At 32.0% G+C, this 20,045-nt stretch overlaps 2 protein-coding genes across 7 annotated transcripts in view; both read right to left on the bottom strand.

The window, feature by feature from the left end:
• Positions 1-16,386, bottom strand: part of Camta (Calmodulin-binding transcription activator) — a 47,625-nt gene extending 31,239 nt beyond the window's left edge. For 4 of the 5 annotated variants that reach the window (XM_089176464.1, XM_015332059.2, XM_089176466.1 and 1 more), the window contains exons 1-3: positions 15,712-16,386; positions 1,203-1,632; positions 720-1,053 (exon numbers count right to left, since the gene is read on the bottom strand). In XM_089176464.1, coding sequence (XP_089032590.1) covers positions 720-1,053; positions 1,203-1,448 — 580 coding nt within the window. In that variant the 5' untranslated portion in view covers positions 1,449-1,632; positions 15,712-16,386. Of the gene's footprint in view, positions 1-719; positions 1,054-1,202; positions 1,633-15,126; positions 15,256-15,711 lie in introns of those variants that run through there. The other variant, XM_015332061.2, reaches the window with a different exon arrangement.
• Positions 16,387-16,568: 182 nt separating this feature from the next.
• AP-2mu (adaptor protein complex 2, mu subunit) lies at positions 16,569-19,733 on the bottom strand. Of its 2 annotated transcripts, XM_015332057.2 has the most exons (6): positions 19,604-19,733; positions 19,364-19,501; positions 18,720-19,098; positions 18,394-18,644; positions 18,062-18,312; positions 16,569-17,996 (listed from the first exon to the last, which is right to left on the bottom strand). In XM_015332057.2, the coding sequence occupies exons 3-6, from the start codon at positions 19,057-19,059 to the stop codon at positions 17,516-17,518; spliced, it is 1,323 nt and encodes a 440-aa protein (XP_015187543.1). In that variant the 5' UTR covers positions 19,060-19,098; positions 19,364-19,501; positions 19,604-19,733; the 3' UTR covers positions 16,569-17,515. The 2 variants fall into 2 exon arrangements, with proteins under 2 accessions (XP_015187543.1, XP_015187544.1); XM_015332058.2 differs by lacking the exon at positions 19,364-19,501 and having other exon boundaries at positions 19,604-19,732.
• Between the last annotated feature and the right edge of the window lie 312 nt (positions 19,734-20,045).

The following is a 20,045-nucleotide window of genomic DNA, read 5'->3' as shown; positions in this document are numbered from 1 at the left end:
AATGAGTGTTCATCCAAATCTTGTGCAAGTCTCTGTGGAAAAAGTTTATAGAAAAAAAAAGGAAAAAAAACGACTTTTATCTCACCCTATATAAAATGTAATCGATGTTTCTGTAAAAGTACATTGTCATAGTAGATTGAGTAAATTTTCTAACTCTCATCGCTTGTCCTGTAAACGTCACGTTAACACGCCTTTAACACGCTCTGTCATGAAATACAACTACCAAGAAAGAAAAACTTTATTACGCAATTTTGTCGCACGTGTTGAGAATGTTCAAGAAAATATTACGAATTTGTCATACAAATAGCAGATAAATATGTGTAGGGCAAGCAAAAATAATGTATATCTAAAAAAAAAAAATATATATGTATATTCTTTATTTAGGTGAAAGGTGATGAATTTTCTGAGAAAGATATTAATTTGTCATTTTTGACATAACTAATCGATATAAGAGAACAAAATTTTGTATGTATGTATATGTAACTATAAATTTGTAAAAAAAAAAAAAAACCGAATGAGAAAGACATTATCTTTTCTTTCTTTGTTTCCTTTCAAAAATATCTACCTAATTCCATTACAATGCGATATCAGAGAAAAGATCGATCATTTCCTCGGCGCGTTCCAACGTAAGCAGATAAAGAAGGAATAAGGGTAAATAATTTACGAGAAAATGGTCCGCTTTGTCGGAGGAAAAAGTGAGTAATGGCGGAAGTACTCACCGGAGATGGGATCCGCGCCATCGAACTTCCTCTCTATGGTTACGCTCTCGTGAACGGCATCCTTGCTTGTTCTTATACGACATCCAGAGTTCGATTCTCCAACAACAGCAGTAGCAGCAGAAGCAGCAGAAGCAGAAGAAGAAGCAGTTGTACCACCACCACCAACGACGATTCCTTCCTGATTCTTGTGATCGTTTCTTTCAACCGACTTGGACACACCACCAAGGCCGACAGTTGCCGATGTTTTGCAATTGATACCACCAGTAGAGTTGCCATTGATGTTGGCATTCACATTGATATTACCGTTTCCGTTGTTAGACGTGTTCTCATCAACCTATAACATATCCAACACTGACACTCATGTACACGTACATCTATGAATCATCAACAATAACAGCTGGCTAAAAAGAGAGAAAGAAAATATGTACAAACGCTCTTCTCTCTCTTTGCATTTCATTTTATCCAAGTATTTCAATGACTTACCGTAGTTGTCATGCACGTGGACGAGGAACGCACAACAACAATACGATTCTGATTGTGATCATTAGAGGCATTCGATGATACGGATACGTGGTTGGCAAGAGTATGACCATCATGTCCGTTATTATTCGCTGATAAATTGGCGTTGTTAACTCCTGTGACACCACCATTACCACCACCACTACTCAAAGAAGTCTGCCTGATCACCAGAACGCTGCCTGCTGGCTCTAGGACAACGACTTGTCTCATCTTTAGACTTTCAATTATTATCTCAATTTTCTCAATTGCTTGTGTTCTTTTTTTATTTCAAACTCTTCTTCTCCACCTTTTCGTCGTAAGTTGCTTCAAATATTTTCAAACGGAAAAGCTCCTTCAGTAATCCCAGCTCCGTTTCTTAAAGAATCCTCTCTCCAATCTTTGCCACCTGCTCCTCCTGCAAATACATAAGGCACACACACACACACATTGAAATGATCCAATATCAAAGCTGTCGACTTAAAAGTTCATTCGATATTCTCATCCTCATCCAATCATCTGAAAGCCCTTCACATTTTTTTTTCTATCTATCTATCTATCTTTCTTTCTTTCTTTCTTTCGTTCTGCCTAACTCTTACTTCTTACCTTCACACTCGTTCGCGTGGCTTCCTATGAAAGACAAATCGATAAGATTATTGTATCGATCGACTAACCGAAACGTATAGAATTTAATCATATTATTTTGATCATTAATTATAAGTACGATGTCTGATAACATTTACATATTATTTTTTCTTTCCTAATGTCCTTTTACTAATTAGAATCGCTTCTATTTCCCCCTTTCCTCTTTCTCTCTCTCTCTTAAGTAATACAATTTGAATTTTATTAATGGATTGCGTGCGTTGTTGAAAATGTAGGTATTATTAAATTTGCATTTTCCCAGCAATTACTCAACAAAGTTGACGCGTTTCCACATGGGAAAAGAAAACTACGTTCATCTTCTAAGATGCTCAAAGGAATTAAGATTTATCGTTCAAAGAATGGAACCTTTAATTGACTTTATCACTAAACTTTAAATTCATTTTATTATTTCATTGAAATTGTGATCAATTTGTGACTACACGTTTCTTCAATTAATGAATTATTTTCACGGTAAAATAAAAACTCGTAAATTAATAGAAATTAAGTATAATGATAGATGGTGGTATCTCTAGGAATGACTTTTAGGTATGTGATGATAACGATCGTATATAACACGTCGTAGAAAAGATTCAAGTAGACAAAATGTTAATAAAAATTCATGCCGTAGGAATAGGAGATCGTGAAAATTACGAAATTCTTGGTGACCAACGGTCCGTTACGAGTGGTGGTTACGTAAAAGCGATATTCGCTCGGCGTTCCATCGCGTTTATTATCAAAAATAAATCTCGTCTCATTCTCCCTCTCTCTCTCTCGTGTGTTCGGAAACTATTACGACGTTGAACAACGGTGTTGCTCCAAGAAAATCTCGTCGGGATAACATTTTTACCTTACTTTTTATTATCTTTTCCTTCCTTTTATTTTCCGCTTTGGTCTTCTCAATAAAAAAAAAAAAAGAAAAAAAAGAAAAAGTAGCATAACTGAGAGACCGACCGATTATAAACTCGAGAACAAAAGTAGTATACTAATTGAAACAAAATATTATTTTGAAGGTGTAACAAATGGGAATGTTTAAATTATATTCATTTCATTAGCAATATTTCTTACAAAATGTTAACTAATTAGCAACATTTATTATCCAATTGATATTTATTTCAATTGAAATATTATCAAATTTCTCATGCAATTATGAACAAATTCAGAAAATTTTGTGGACACAAATTTGTGATATCAAATATGAAGAATTATTTAATCGAATTTTGCGCAGCGCGTAACCTGAGAATAGCAAATTGAGTAATACGATTATGTGAAAATCTTTATTGTTAAATGTATAAACGTCGCACACAAGAGAACTGGAGGATAAAGGAGCTTATAGGTTTTGTTTTGGCTCGTTGCAAAGGCAGGTGGCCAACCTACTACGTGGCCCAATCTCTCGCAGTTTCTTCGAGAGACGGGAAATAAGATCTTCAGCTAGGAACAACGCTGCTAAAAACTCCAATCCATCTCATCTTCTCTCTCTCTCTCTCTCTCTCCCTCCCTCACTGTATATTTTACTTCTTTCCATCTTTTTGTGTTCGTCTTGAGCCTGTAACAGGTCCAACGAAGGCTTGCCAATTTTTGGCCAACGACTGGACGGGCACGAAAGGGAATTCCACGAAGGAACAAAAAAAAGAAAAGAAAAGAAAAGAGGAAGGGTGAGAGAGAAAAGAGAAAAAAATGATGAAAGGAAGAGGATGCACACATCGATCGGTTATCAAATGGACTTATCAGCCAAGGAGGTCGACTTTCAAGGCCATTCGATCGTAGAATAGAATTAGCTTCTTGAAAATGGGCTTCTCTTCTCTACTTCAACGACGACATAGATTCTCATCTCGGGGCGGCTAATCCCGTTAAAAAGGATGCACTTACCGAGCTTGGATAAGCATGAACTCCGATGCCGCTTAGAAACGGAAGATACCGCACGAACTTACTTCCTACTCTTCTAATCCCCGTTTAAAGCTCTAAGTCTTCCACCCTTCCCCTTTTTATCAGCAACAATACACGCGAATTACTCGCCCAAATCGTAACTATAATACGTTCTATTTCCATTTCGGTAATTACGTTCAAACTATCATCTAATTATATTTTTATAGATATTTTTTCTTAATTAACCATATCAATGTCTCTAAACGTCTTAACACGTATAAGACACGATGATCATTTAAATACCCCCTGGACTTTTATCGATGTTTCTAATAAAACCCTTCCCCATGAACCATTCCATTTCCGTCATTTAAATACCAGTTTACCAGTTAATCCAATGACGAAATCAAATGTATACAGGGTGTGTGTACAAATCGTGGCTATAAAAATTATCCTATCCAATTTGAAGCAACCAATTTTATATTCAAACTGTATCATTTGAAAAATGATGATATTTTTAGGATATGTAGGTGTTTCAATTTTAGAAAGTCAGCCTATACTAGGACTCCTATAATAGGAGTCGAAGGTATAACTATAATTACATACACCCCGTATATACAATCGAGAACAGGATGTCTGGAAATTACACTCGACCGCACGAAATTACCCTCGTAAGAAGATTGTCGTCGTCGTCGTCGTCGTCGTCGTAGTCGTAGTCGTTCGTTTTAAACGATGTCGTTCGATAATAACCATCATCAAGTGAAACTGTTAAACAATTTAATAGAAAGTCCAGACAATGATTATACTAATCGAGAATCAACTTACTTCTACTCATCTCATCATTCCAATTTTAATAAAAAAAAAATGAATATAAAATTGAGTAATAGTTGCCTACCCTTTCCAAGGGTGTGTTTCTAACGTAGCGATTTTTACCTTCGTCTGTTCCTCTTGCTAAAAAGCTGACCCACTTTCCATCTCTCACTATTTTTGTTTTCTTATTTTTTTTTTTTTTTTCTATCTAAACACGAGCGACTTATTCCTGAGAAACGCGATTTGGGAATTGATGAATTTTAAAATGGGGGACTAGCCCCTTTTAAAACGATTTAAAATCATGGACATACACACGCCTTTCACTTTCTTTTCTTTTTTCCTGTCACGCGTTTATTCTATCCATCTATACATCCCCTCATCCATATATCTATCTATCTATTCATCCATCTATCTTACTTTCCTTTTTTTTTTGTACTTTCCACTCTTTAGACGCGAATGAATCACAAGCTCTAAGCTGTGTGGCATTCTTCCAAGTGGGAAGTGTATTGTTAAACGTCTTTTATATTATAAACGTATGCTTCTTGTCTATGCGTGTTGAACAACGCACGCGTATTTCATTACACGCACTTACACATACATACAAATATTCACAGGATGATACATATACGCACGTACTTTTTACAGTGAAATATTAAAACGTGAATACTCACACTGAAATAATTTATGTTAAATCTATGTTTATACGTATATATGTATGTAGATATGTATATGTATTGTATATGGACGACGACGACGACGACATCTCTTTTAAAGCTTTCACGGTAGAACGAAGCTTTACCTACTTCCCTCCCTTTGTTAACTTTTTCATTCTTCTGAGCGATATAAACTTCCCCCTTCGTCCACAGGAGCACGTACACCTTCCTTCTAACGCCTAGCTATAGTTACTACGTAATATATCTACATATACATGCATATATATATGTATATATTATAGATATAAGTAGAAACGCGCACGCTTGCGGAACTTACTCGACCGTGTTAATTATTCATTGATCAATCTATGCCAAGATGTATTTTTAATAATCCACGTTTTTTTATCAAAAGATTAACATTTTTTTTTTTTTTATTCTCTCACCGTACTCCTTTTCTCTCTTTCTTTCTTTCTAACGTTCTCTCATTTCATTTCTATAATAAAACAATTCCAACCCAAAATTTAACTTTAACTTCAACTTTAACTTTTACTTCTGAAAAAGTGAACGAGTTACTGTTCTAATTAATATACTTTTTAGTTTAATACAAGAGATGACATTATTAATGTATTATTTTCCATATTTATCATGAAAATGAAAGAGATCATCTTTTTTTTATTTTTTTAACAAGAATTCGTTTATCTTCGCGATTATCTAACTCGGTAAAAAGTTTCAAAGGTCGTTCCGTTCGGTTCGTTCGTTCATTCGTTCGTTCTTTCTTCTTTTTTCTTTCTTTTTTTTTTTTTTTTTTTTATAATAATAATTGAGTAAAGAAAAGTTTTCTCTTTTCCAACAAGTAGGAACTTTGAAGTCGTGCTAAGTTGTACTCGCGTTGAGAGTACACTTTCCCGACAAGGAATTGAGGATATATCTCGATGATAGTTAACATTATCGCGTGTTGGATATTTTATATTAAAAAAAAAAAAAAATCAAATCTCTGTCTACTTGTCTGTCTGATGATTCATAATAATTTTTTCTACGAATCGTTACATAAGATTAAACAATCTTAATATATATATAAATTAGGTGTCACGTTGTTTGTCCGCAATGGACTCCTAAACTACTGAACCGATTTTAATCAAATTGTGCACACTGTGTGCAGTTTCATCCAACTTGAAAGATAGAATTGTTTATATCTCAATTTATAATCGCAATTGACTTAAAGACGTGTGTATCGGACTGATTGTAAGCTACAGCAACGCGTGACAGGGCACCCCTAATTTTTTTATAATTAATTACGACTTTATTTTTGGGGAGGACCAAGCACACACATTTACTGTGATAAAATTGAAAGAAATCTGTTTGTCTTTCTCCTTCTTTATATATTTTCAACTCTACTATTTCTCTCTCTTTCGTTTTTGTATTTCTTTCTTTCTGTTTCTATCTCTGGTTCGTATAAATCTTTCTCGAGGATGCAGAACGGGATTTGGAATGTCGCGCACCGGCCTGGAGAGAACGATATTTCATCGGGACGCGGCGCATAATCCTCGCTTGATTTCAATAACTTATAATTTGGAAAGAAGTCCACCAGGAGAAGGACCATTTTGCGATCCATTGAAAAATGGAGTGCAATGAGTAAAGACAGACACACTTGCAAGAAAAGAAGCAAGTTGAAAAATGTAATACGTTCGTTGATATTACGATCGATCTCATTTCTTTATCTGATGACGGAAAGGACAATTCGATAAATCACAATTTCGCTTTGCTAAGAAATGTAAATGATGCACCCACCCTCCTCCTCCTACCCCTAGCTGAAAAAGAACTTTGAATTTCAAATATAATAAAAAAAAGAGTGAGAGAGAGAGAGAGAGAGAGAAAAGCTTGGGAATCTTATTATGCACAAAACGAGTCCGAGTGCAGACGCGCGTGCTCACGAATCACAGCTTTAAATTGTAAAGCTCGCTCGTACATTCGTTACTTTATTTGTTTATCGTCCTGCCTTAAAAAGAAAGAATCTCTCTCTGTGTATGTGTATATTTTTGTGTACGTATGTATATAAGAAAAAAAAAAAAGAAAAGAAAGAAAGAGAGAAAATCGGTGACCCAGTTTTTCACGACAAAGACGCAAATAGCAAGAAAATACATAAAAGGATGAGAAGCTCGTTCAAAAATGTCCACCACCACAACAACAACTAAGCATGAATTTTCGAAGGAACTTCTTCTCGTCATGCATTTTCCAAAAGTATTTTTCTTATACATGTGTTTACGCGTTCGAACGATTTTTCCTTGACTATTTTTTTCTACCTTGACTATCTTATCTGTAGTATCTCACGAGATAAGAGAGAAGAAACGTGATACACGAATTTACGACAAATTTCAACATAGTTTGCAAATATTTTATGTATCAAAATAAGCTTCCCTTTTTCTTTTTTCTTTTTTTTTTAATTCTTATAAATGAATCCCCGCGTTTAATTCGTATAATATTTTTCTTGTCAAAGCACTAAACTTTATCGAATAAAGCAAAATATGAGATTCCCCCCCCCCTGTTTCATAAGTTAATAATAAATTTGTGTTTAAATCGACTATTTCGTATGTCAACTAGAAACTTAAATACACATCATTTATAAAAAGTAGGGAAAACTTTTGAAATGATCTTTTTGAAGGAAATAAAAAAAAAAAAGAAAAGGAACAAGATAGAAACTACTTGTACATACTTTAGAAAACTCGTGTCTACGATTCGTCGAGAGTAGCAATAAAAAAAAGTTCATTTTTGTGCTTAGGTTTCGTTACAAGGAGTTACGATGGTCCTCCTTCTCCTGTTTTTACATCCTCTATCACCAATAACACGAGAGAAAGAAAAGTGATCCCTTTTTTTCACGCTTTTATCGAGCAATATTTCTACTATCCTCTTGAATTTCTATCTTATTTCTGTCGTGCCACCACATGTGACCACTTACAATCTAAATATATGTTTTATGTTTATTGAAAATTAGATCATATGAAATGCAAGCGAATGCAACTACTACTATCCCTCCATTTATAAATGTAATTTAAATTCGAAAATCAAATAATCTCATTTGATTAAACATATGAGATTAAAATCTAATTTTCAATAATTCCGCTAATATTCGTCGAATTTATCATCGGTTTCATCATAACATGTATATAGGTACATATATGTATAAATATCTGAATATATAGATAAATGAATTGATAATAGGAGAAAGAAGCTCGATGAAGAGTCGTGTTAAGCGACTAAATAATCGGATCGATCGATCGCGTACGACTAATTAATTATCCAGAGCGTATAATTGGTAACACACGTAAGTAGAAACAAGCACGTTTATAGTAGTGGTCGTCGTGGCAGTAGTACATCAACATGTATATACCAACGTGTTCCTGCCTTTTTCGCGGTTTATACCACCCTCCTTCCTCCTTCCTCCACCATCACCACCACCGATATAATTATCTATGTTTAGTACCACGTGATTAGCAACGCAAGCTTCCATCTCATTGATCCAACCTACGTACATATGTCTATCTATATATGCATATTATATATATGTATAACGATCTATGTAAAATTGTGTGTGTCTATACGAATATTTGTATTTATTATATAATAAACACGTATGAATGTATGCATGTGTTTTTACTCACATATATCAAACTCCGGAAGATCGGAAATTCGAACGTCCTATCGCCTCGATATCGAAGATCCGTAATAAAAAAATAAAAAAAGTAAAAAAGAAGATAGAAGAAAAAACAAACAATCGATAATCGATGATTGGTCGTCGTAGGCGTTTATATTCGTTGTTCGAAAAATAAACGTTTTCGATGAACAAAAATAAAAAGAAAGAAATAATAATATACTTCAAGTTTTCACTTTGTTCAGTACTTTCTTATCTATTTATCTCTATGTGTCTATCTATCTATCTCCCTCTCTTATTTGATGTTTTGATCGAATACAAATTTGAACATGGGGTCCGAAAGAGTCTATCCTTTATCAAAGGAATTGTGTATTTCTATGAACACGTATTAAATTCATATTCGAAACACTGAGCTATCGAATCATTCTATTTTCTTATGATCGACATATCGATTTGTAATATGAATTTTAATTAAATACCGAATCTATTTGTATTAGATGATTTTCAAAAGTGATTATACTTTATTTATTGATCGATTCAAACTAAATATCAACTGTGGTTTCTCTCTTTCCACCTTTATGTTTGTTTCATCAAATGTGATGATTATCATCACTTAAAAAAGTTTCACTTGAAAAAAAAGAAAGGAAATACAAAAAGTATGATAAGAGATAGATAGAGAGAGAGATAGAGAGAGAAATTGTTTAAAACAAATATATAATATGTAATATGTGATATTGTTTAACTAAATACCGATATATCACTGTTGAAAATGATTCTAAAGTTTATTAATGTTATTTCAATGTACTTATATTTTCTTAGTTATATTATTTATTATCTTATCTTATTATCTCTGTTAGATTTTCTTAGTTTAAAGTATTAGTAATTTTTCTTTTCTAGTATAATAAATAAATAAATAAATAAATACGTTCGTGGAAAAAAAAGGGAAGTAGTATTATTTGTACGTTCGAAGCAATATTGTAAAAAAAATCGATATCGTACTATCTTCCAATTTTGTAAGCCAGGAAAAGAGAAAGAGAGAGAGAGAGAGAGAGAAAGAGCACTCTTTCTCTTCTCTCAAAGCGGGCTATTTTATTAGCGTTCTTCTAGTTCACGCATCCGTACATATACAGGGCTATAGAATCGCGTAGGTTTTACGATCGTCAGAGATATATTATACTTTGAATGTGTATTCGATTGACATGACGTACTAACATCTATCTATGTATTTACAATATGCTTACTTCCATTTATACGATAAATACAAAAGATCTATTTATTTATCTATTTTTATATTTATAATTGAAAGAAAAGAATTGTTTTCGAATAAATTGTCTTTACGATTTATTATATCCAAGTTCGTAAAAACATATTTGTTCAGATAAAAAGGGGCTACTACCAAACCAAGTGGAAAAGTTTGAGAGAGAAGCCCTGTTCAAGAATAAAATAATTATATTAAATAATATAATCTATAATCAATAGTCTCTAGAATAAAATGATTCAATTAATTTTAATTTCATTTAACTTTCATCTATGTAAAATTGTGAACAATCAATGTTGCTTTTATCTAAATAACAAATTTTTAGTATAAGAACAAAAAATGTACAATTATTACATGACCAATGAAAAAACGTCATTTACAAAATATATATATATATATATGTATGTATGTATGTGAAACGTCTAGAATTTATAAACCTAAAACCATAGTATCTCTAGAATAAACAAGTTCTAGAGTTTCTCATTTCCCTTACGTCATTTTCGATGTTACGTAAATAATACTTCCTACAAGATTATTTAATTAACCCTATCGTTTACCAGAAAGAGAAAGGCATCGAAAGGTTAGGAAAGGAATACCCAAATGGAGTTTCGTTGTTCGCCAAAATAGAAAAATAAGAATCATCTAGTATAATGGGATTTTCTTATCATTCAATCTCAACGAGAAAAAGAAAGAAAGAGAATCTTACAATACCGAATTCAACATTTCTTTTCTTTCGTGCATAGTAGAGGGAAGCTACGAAAAATTCTATTGGAATGCGAGTATACACGCGATGTATATCGATAAAAATCATGTAAATATATGTATGTATATAATATACAAATTACGTGTCACGTTGTTTGTCCGCAATGGACTCCTAAACTACTGAACCGATTTTAATCAAATTGTACACACTGTGTGTAGTTTTATCCAACTTCAAAGATAGGATCGTTTATATCTCAATTTATAATCGCAATATTATTTTATTGCCAATTATTTGATTGTGAGCCACAGCAACGCGTGACGGGACACCCCTATATGTATGTATATAAGTAATCCCGTAAAGAATGAATGGAAAAAAATGTAGGAATAATATTTTGGGTTTAAAATAAAATCGATTATGACGAAAGCCACGAAATAGAACTAAATTTGGTATAACAGCCGTGAACACGAACACACTTAAGAGAAACAAAAACACGATTAATACACAGAGGTATGCTTCGTACGAGAATGCACCGAGAATTCTATAATTATCATCACACGTGCCCCCATATCTGGTAGATAACCGGTGGCGGCTGCACACGTGCTCTGATGCTACTAACATTTCCATACGTCAGCCAATATTCGTAGATGTTTTTAAATAACTATATCGCTTATAACTCTCTTTCTCCTTCCACAACCCTCTACTCTTCTAACTTGATTTCTTAATATAGACATCTACATTTACCCTTAAGTCGATATTAACATCGATCTTTACACCGAATTTACTCATTAGACGATTTAGAAACAGTCTTCGGAAACCTTACAAACCTAATGACTGATAATATGAGTACGAACCCATCGTATTTCTTACTTGCCTTATCGATAAACAAAAAAAAATGAACAAACACTTTTGAAATTTATTCTCGTCCAACACAGGGACACCTATTTTGCATAGAAATTTCTTGTTTCTATTTATTTCAAATATATATATTTTCAAGAAGAAGAAGAAGAAAAAAGGGAAACAATATCTTGAGCGTAGATAAAAATCCTTTTCTTCTTCGAAGGAAAATGTAAACGGACGCGCCAAGGTAATTTAGATTCTTTTTTTTCTCTCTCTCTCTCTTTCTTTCTTTCTTTTTTACTTTTTGTCTATAAGGAAAATCCCCGACAAAGCATTTTCCAGCTTCCACAAGCTGGAAAAAAAGGAGAAAATTGCGACGAGAAGAAGGAAATTCCTTTGAAGGAAATCCTTACAGGAGAATACACAGATTCTTTTACGACGGAGATTTACAAAGTTGAACTTCGCAAAAGTGCGCAACTATTTTCAACCTGGTTGTTCTTTCTCTTCTAATCGATAAGAAAAGAAAAAGAAAATATGAACAAGAGAAGAGAAAAGAAGAGAAGAAAATAAGACAAATCTTGATAAATAATAGGTACGCTTATTTTGTTTATCAAACTAAAATAGTATTCGCGAAAATGTTGATATTTCGTTTGAAAAAAAAAAAAAAGTTAGGCCTTGGGGCGTGATTCGTAGAAAGAACCTCCCTCTCGCTCGGCACAAAAATAAAAGATCTTGTAATTGAACAAAATGTTTTTCTTTTTTTCTAAAGAAAATCCTCGACGAAGTAATTCGAATTTTCAAGCTTAAAGAGAGAGAGAGAGAGAGAGAGAGAGAGAGAAATTGCAAACTGGCTAGTAAATTCCTTTGAAGAATCCTTGTGGGAGAATACGAAGATTCTTTTTCAACGGAGATTCGTGAAGTTAAACTTCGCAAAAAAGCACATTGGCTATTTTAAACGGGGTTGTTCTACCCCAAAGAAAACACACATTGAATTGATCGTTGAATCTTTCATTCAATCGAAAAAGAAAATATAAATCTACCAAGTAATTCTTTATCTTGTATAAAATCAAATGAACTTTGCGTAGGATTTGGATTTGTGTGTGTGTATGTATGCAAATGAAAAACTTTCAACTAATCATTGTAATAAAAGATGTAACTTTGTATCAAATCAATCATCTTCTCACAATCTTGAGAATGTTCATCACTGCACGACAAATTCAATATGGGGTTTCTTTTAGCAAAAGGATTATCACTAGGCTTCTAAGTATCATTACGTGCCACGATTGTAAATCGATATACACATATACATATACTGAAACTCTATTTGTAAATAATTATTTTTCTTTAATCAAAACTTACAAATGATATCCATGTAAAATATAGACACCAAAGTATGCCGTAAGAAATATGTTAAATACATCCATATGTTACAATTTATTGTACAATAATGTTGAATTTACAACTAATACTATTTCTCATATTCACCAGCAGATGTATTATAATGTGAAATGTTTTGTTCTAGTTATGAAAGTGAATGATATCAGATAAGTCAAATTGATGTTCTATAATTTACATAGATATGTACACATTTGTCATAAATATACAAGATAAGTATAGTGAACATATTTTCAAGTTTATTCTAAGAAAATAAACGAAGTGGTCATTTCGAAATGATGAAACGAGTTATAATAGTGTGACGAAAACATTATGCGATCTTTATATCTGTTGTGAGTAAAATAAGGTAACCCAAATTAATAAGAAAATGACAAGGTAAGTAATGTAAGATGTATAAACGAGAACCCATTAATTTTGTAAAATCTTTTGAAGAAGAAGAAGAAGAAGAAGAAGTTTCTTTGTACTCTAACCGATTCTATGGAAAATAGTAGACGGACCCAAGTAACGTCGGTTATTATATCGATTTTCCTTTACCAGCTCGAACCATTCTACCTCTTTCGTCGACGCATTTAACTTGCTAACTTAATAGAAAATTTTCGTCCCAACAGAATATTATTTTCCATGACTCGTTGTTCTTCGAACGATCTTTTTTATCGATTTTGTGTTTTACTAATAAAAAAAAAAAAAAAAAAAAAAAAAAAAAAACAACTAAACAAACAAGAGAAAAGAAAAGAAAGTAAAATAAAGCTGATTCCTCGTTTCATTTCACGTTCGATCGGTTCGAAGAGCAAAACCTATCCTATCCTTTTAATTTGTCCCTCAGTCATTTACAGTTGATAGGTTTACTTAATACGATCGAATGTTCCTTTTTCCTAGTCTAGTTTTTTAATTAAAACACTAAAAAGAATAATAGAAAAATTTCATTGAGAAAGAACTTCATGACTTTATCTGGATAAAATATAAATAAATGTTATTTTATGTTTTAAAAAAAATGATCTGTAACTGTTCACAACCGTGAAACTATTATTATCAAACCAGCTCTCTCTCTCTCTCTCTCTCTCTCTGTGACACATAAAATGAATTTACTTAGAAAAAAAAAAAAATGAAAAATACAGTAACTATTGAATCATACAAACGAGATAAATGTATATAAGTCAGTAGGACAAGTTGTGATTTGAAAGAAAAGATAAAATATCTCACCGGTAACGAGCACTACGCGTGAGAAGGAAACATTGTTAATCGTAGTCGCGATTCAGGAAGTTACTTCTCTACGTTGAAATATAATATATTCCACATTGCACACGTTGTTCTTATATATACCTTATATGAAGTATAATTCGTGATGTTGTTGTAGATAAAAACACGTGCAAACAATAACCAAAATTCATTTGACAATAACAAACATTAATCATTTTCTCTTGAATTCAAATAAAAATGACAAATGTCAAAAATCCATTGCTTTAAACTCACTATTGTTAAAAACACAGTAGCAACAAAAGTAGAAGCAAGAAAAAATTCTTATCACGATTTAACAATATTGAAAAAAAAAATAATTTTCATCGACGATTACGATCGCGTTTTAGCTTCATACTTCGACTTAAGCGAATAATAGCAGAGTGGTGGTAGTTGTATCACGCGCGATAACACCTGATTATGAACACGAAGTCAAAAGATAATGGATGATACCATACCGTTTTATAAAACATACTTTAAATCATTCATTTTCTATATTTAAATCTCAAACAATTCGTAATTATTTACAACGTACGATTATTATTCTAAATTATTTGTTATTTTCACCTATATATTTCGTATATTTAAATACGCTATTCGATATTCGATACTATCGATTATATCGGTACGATCGTTCGAACTCAATATGGCCGATCTCCCGCCAAATTTAAAATGCTATGTTTTATGTTACATTGATATCATTCGAAGAATTGTTTTATTTGTTATTGTCAAAGAGAACTGTAAATACAAATGTTATTCTTTTCACGTCAAGTTTTAGCAAACGATTACGATATGAAATTAGGAAAAATGTAAGAAAATGAGCTGATACAAAATAAGGTAGAGAAATAGAAAGGAAGGAAGAAGAGCACAATTACCTTTATATTCGCGCCCTAGCCTAGCTCTCGTTTGTGATTTTACGGTATGCACTAAAAATAGCCAGCACCCATAAAACTGTTTGGTGAGAGAATCTCGAAAGAGAAGAGAGAAAGAGAGAGAGAGAGACAGAGAGAGAGAGAGAGAGAATATCCGGACGACGCGAGCGCGGTTTTAAGCAGTAACGCCCCGTAACCTCGATATTCGATCACCGTCCGAAACTTCTCTTAATTTGCAACAATAAGGATCAAAGATGAAAAAAAAAACAAATAAAAAGAGAGAGAGACAAATAGAACAGAATAATAATAACAATAAGATATAAATATATATGCACTTACGTTCATAAAAGAAAAGAATAAAAATAAACATTTATTATTATTTAAAAATGAAAGCAATAAAATAAGGGGGGTAACTTTAATAGGGTTGACGTTCTGATTACACGAGAAATGATAAAAGGTAGGATATAAAATAGGCGCGAAATCCAAAGACAAGTTGATTTCTAAAATCGGTTGACAATCTTACTTAAGAACGATTAAGTTTTGATTAATTGCTTGAGAAATGTTAGATGAACATTTCAATGTACTCACTTTGTTTGTCTCCAGGCTGACAGAAGAAAGCCCATGTCCCATACCGAGGTAGTAGTTGTTCATTTTGAATCGACGATCTGACCGTGCGCGGCACTTGGAAAATCGAACAACTGTCGCTTAGTCTTATACATGTATAACCTCATCACTGTTTATTTCTAATTTCGTCATTTTTTAGTTTAACTTTACGAACTTTTCAATTAACAAATTGGAAAATCTTATAGGACCGATTTTCACGACGAAAATCGTTCGATCGCGCGTGCCTGCGCTCGCACAAACGGCTCTTAGGAGTCCATGACAGGTACGAGCCACGGGTATGGCCAGGACGCGCATGCGCACTTACACTATTCATCCATATTTTCTTTCTCACTCTCTCTCTCTCTCTCTCTCTCTTTGTTTCTTTTTTTTCATTCACCCTAACGCCATCTTTCGTCATATCATATAATCAACTGGCTGATCGGTCAAAGATCAGTCGGTAAGTAGATAAAAAAAATTGGAATGAAAATTTTATCCTAACAAAATAATTCAATATTGATAATACGAATAAATAAATGTGAATTACATATTTAATGTAACATTAAAAAAGAAATGAATCTTTTGCTTGGGTCAAAATGATGAAAATGTGACGAAATGATACCTTCGAAACTCTCTCTTCTCTTCTACTCATATTTGATTTAATAAACACAAATATAAAAATTCAACAAGGATTATTATCATTTTAAATTAAATTAAGAGTATTATTAGCGTATAAATAATATCAATGCATTGGCTAAATCTCTTACATTAAGTTTAAATGAATGAAAGAAAGAAAGAAAGATTACACGGATTTTGTAATGTTTAATGAAATTCAATTGTGCATATTGTTTTAAATTTCTGTTTTGTTATTTTATGTCATACTCAAAGATTAACAGATATTTAAAATATTTTAATATGTCGTTCATGAAGACAAAGTAATACATATTTCTTTGGAGTATACACATATAATGTATGTATATATATGCATATGTGTAAATATATATATATATGTATATATACGTATATATACATATTTATATTTTTTGTTGTTTAATCACATGAGTAGAATTCAACAAAGACAGACGAAAGCGATCATTCGTATTTACGCTATTACCATCGATCCAAAAATGTATACTCACAATTTCATAAATTATGACAAACATATTTAATAATTTAACATTCATCAGAACGATCCTTACAATATATTATTACGTAAACGATCTACTGCGGCGGCAACTGTACAAGGGCAGTTTTTAACGATGATACCAAATTGATCATTATTTTTCATTAGATTTCTGGTCCCATCCCAACAGAAAGACCAGTATTAAACATTATCAATAATAGAGACCGCAAAATTCAATTTGTTTTCTATTTAATGATTCTACGAATTTGCAAAGTTCATAGTAATCATTTAACGTAATCTATAGTAAATGTTAAAGCATTTTAATTTATCATTTAAAATATCAATGATAATTATGTGTATATACATATATATATATATATATATATATTTTTTTTATATATGTATATGTATGTATGCGTGTACGTATATATATATATATAAATAAATCGATGATAAAACAATGACACAAAGGAATTGCATCCTTTGGGATAGAGATATTATTTCTCATCTAAATACTTGACTTTTTCTAAGTTATTTTTTAATGTTTTGGATCGTTGCATTGAAAAAATGCGTCGCAATTAAAATGATTTTTAAGAAAATTTTATATATATATATATGTATATCTGATTTGAGATTACTCATTTACACAATGCAAAGGACGAGACTTTACTAGCACCGTGTCTCATATAAGCCACTCCGACCTATGTATCTAACCCATTTAATAACATCATGATCAGAGTAATTCAACTTAGATTCAAATACTTTCAGATAGCGAACTTTAAAACCAGATGGTGCGAATGGTACCTCAAAGTTCATTGATATTGGCGGCCTTGTCCATTTCTTTTTCGTATCCGTTTCGAGCAAATCGATTTCTGCTGAAAGTTGCGTCTCCTTCATACCAGCCATTCGTTTAATCTTCCAAACAATAGCATTTTCAGATGCCTTATATTTCGCTTTTCCTTTCAAACAAATCAATTGTACTCCTGCAGTATTTAATGGCGTTGGTACGCGTACTTCTATCTTTTGTCCCAATAATGACGGCTTAAAATTTGATTTCAAAACAGCTTTAACTTCCATTTTCGTGCGACCTACTTCTCGAACCAATGGAATCACGCGAAAAGGTAACGATATATCTTTCGTAGTGCGATACCTGAAATAAAATAGCATTAATACAAAAAAATATCATCTTAAAAAGGAAGATAAAAATGTATTTACCTCATCAATTCAAATTCACCATCGGGTGGTATAAAACTAATGGAATGTTCTGTTTCAAATTTACTTAGCTTGACGCATTGATGAAATTGGCAATCATCAATAACAACAACAGGTTTACCAGATCTAGCAGGATCATCACCACCACCTCCTAAGCTTCCTCCACCTTTTATACCTTTAGCTTCCATAACTATTTTGTCATTGATACCAAATTTACATTCTGGCATGCCAGACAAATATGACTTCATAACCACCTATGATCAGAATAAAAGAAAATATTAGTAACATGTATTAACTATAATTAATGAATATTAAATATTATAGAGATAATTGACCTTTCCTGCAACATGTGCACTAAGAATTTGGCCTTGCGGGCTCATCAAGAGATTCACATATTCCAATACATCCAAGAAAAGTTCATTGCGCCGATATTTGATACCTTCTCGTCTCCATCCAATCTGTCCAGTAACTTGCGATGTTATTTGAGCTTGTTCTTCTTTCGTTGCTGACTTAACTCCTTGCTGAGTGATAAACGTTTTCAATACACCAGTATCGCAATTTTGGGGATAACCAAAATCTAAAATTTCTGTAAATTCCTTTTTTTATAGACAAAAATTATATAAAAACATCAATGATAAATAATAAAAAGAAATGAACTAACCATCGAGTAATTCATAGATCAAAACAAAGTTGTTCTTAATATTTTCTTCTGATATTTTGCCAAAATATGATTGCATGACATCGATGATCTTAAGAAGAAATTCAAATACCATAGCAGCATTGACATTTTGCTTAGTTACAGCAGCTAGCCAGATATTAGCACGTTTAATATGAAAAAAGGATGTTCTTGCAATATTGGTCACAGGAGAACGTACTTGCTGACGTGCATGAATGACATTGACACGAAATGCATCGACAGCATTTCGACCAATGTCATCACGGTATACTCTGGAAATGAGTACCTCTCCTTTATGATTATAAACAAATAAACCTCCAATCATCTTGATGGAGGGAATTCCACTTCTATAATTATAACAAACCTGCAAAGAAAAAAGAAGAACAAGAGTCAAACCAATATTTTTCATATTGTCACAAAAAAAGAGATTAATTCAAACAATAAATGAACATTTATGTTAAAAATTATTATTATTATTACAAAACAAACTAATAAATAAAAGACACTTCATAAATGAGTATTAAATTCAACACTTAAATAAATTACTGGTAATCATTGTGAATCTAAATAAAAATGAAAAAATTCGAAAGATATCGATGAAGACGAACAAATGAATAATTCTAACGTACGTTTTATATGTTTAAAATAATATAATAATCCTGGTAAAGTGATAGATAACGCCCCATCGTCACTTTACGAGTGACATTTTCTACTATTGCATCTTCGAGGCGGTTGGTATTATCGATCGGAAAGGAATACTACTATTTCTACAGGAGACATCAAAATGATAAAATATTAAATATTAAATCAAAATATATCGATACGTACTTTTAGGTTAATATATTAGAAAATATTTTAACGTCACTTACTCATTACTATATCATGCAGCTAACATGGAAAGTAAAACTAATTTCGAACGAAGCCGTAAGCTTTCGAGGAACGAGTACAGGCCTATTGGTACCAATGCAAACTACTGACGAAAGCAACACCCACTTTTCAATACTACGTTAGTCAAACTAAATGATTCACGTACAATCTAATCTTTTTCTTAACTTATTTTCAAATATATAAATATTTCAAATAAATGTATTATTATAATAATTGCATTTATTTCATCAATATTTATCTCTTCTTTTTGTTAATTAAATGATATATTAAGTTAACATACATTTACTATAGTTGACAATATGACTCAAAAGTAGTAGGTTATACGTGTGACCCTTATCATATATATATATATATATAATATAGAACATATAAATGCTTATTTTTTTATTTTTAATTTCGAGATTGTAAAATATTATCATATTT

Source organism: Polistes dominula, unplaced genomic scaffold (genome assembly GCF_049000335.1).
Source record: "Polistes dominula isolate Pdom_NZ unplaced genomic scaffold, Pdom_raw_medaka contig_25, whole genome shotgun sequence".
NCBI lineage: Eukaryota > Metazoa > Arthropoda > Insecta > Hymenoptera > Vespidae > Polistes > Polistes dominula.
The sequence above is the reverse complement of the archived record's forward strand: the minus strand, read 5'-3'. Positions and strand labels throughout refer to the sequence as shown.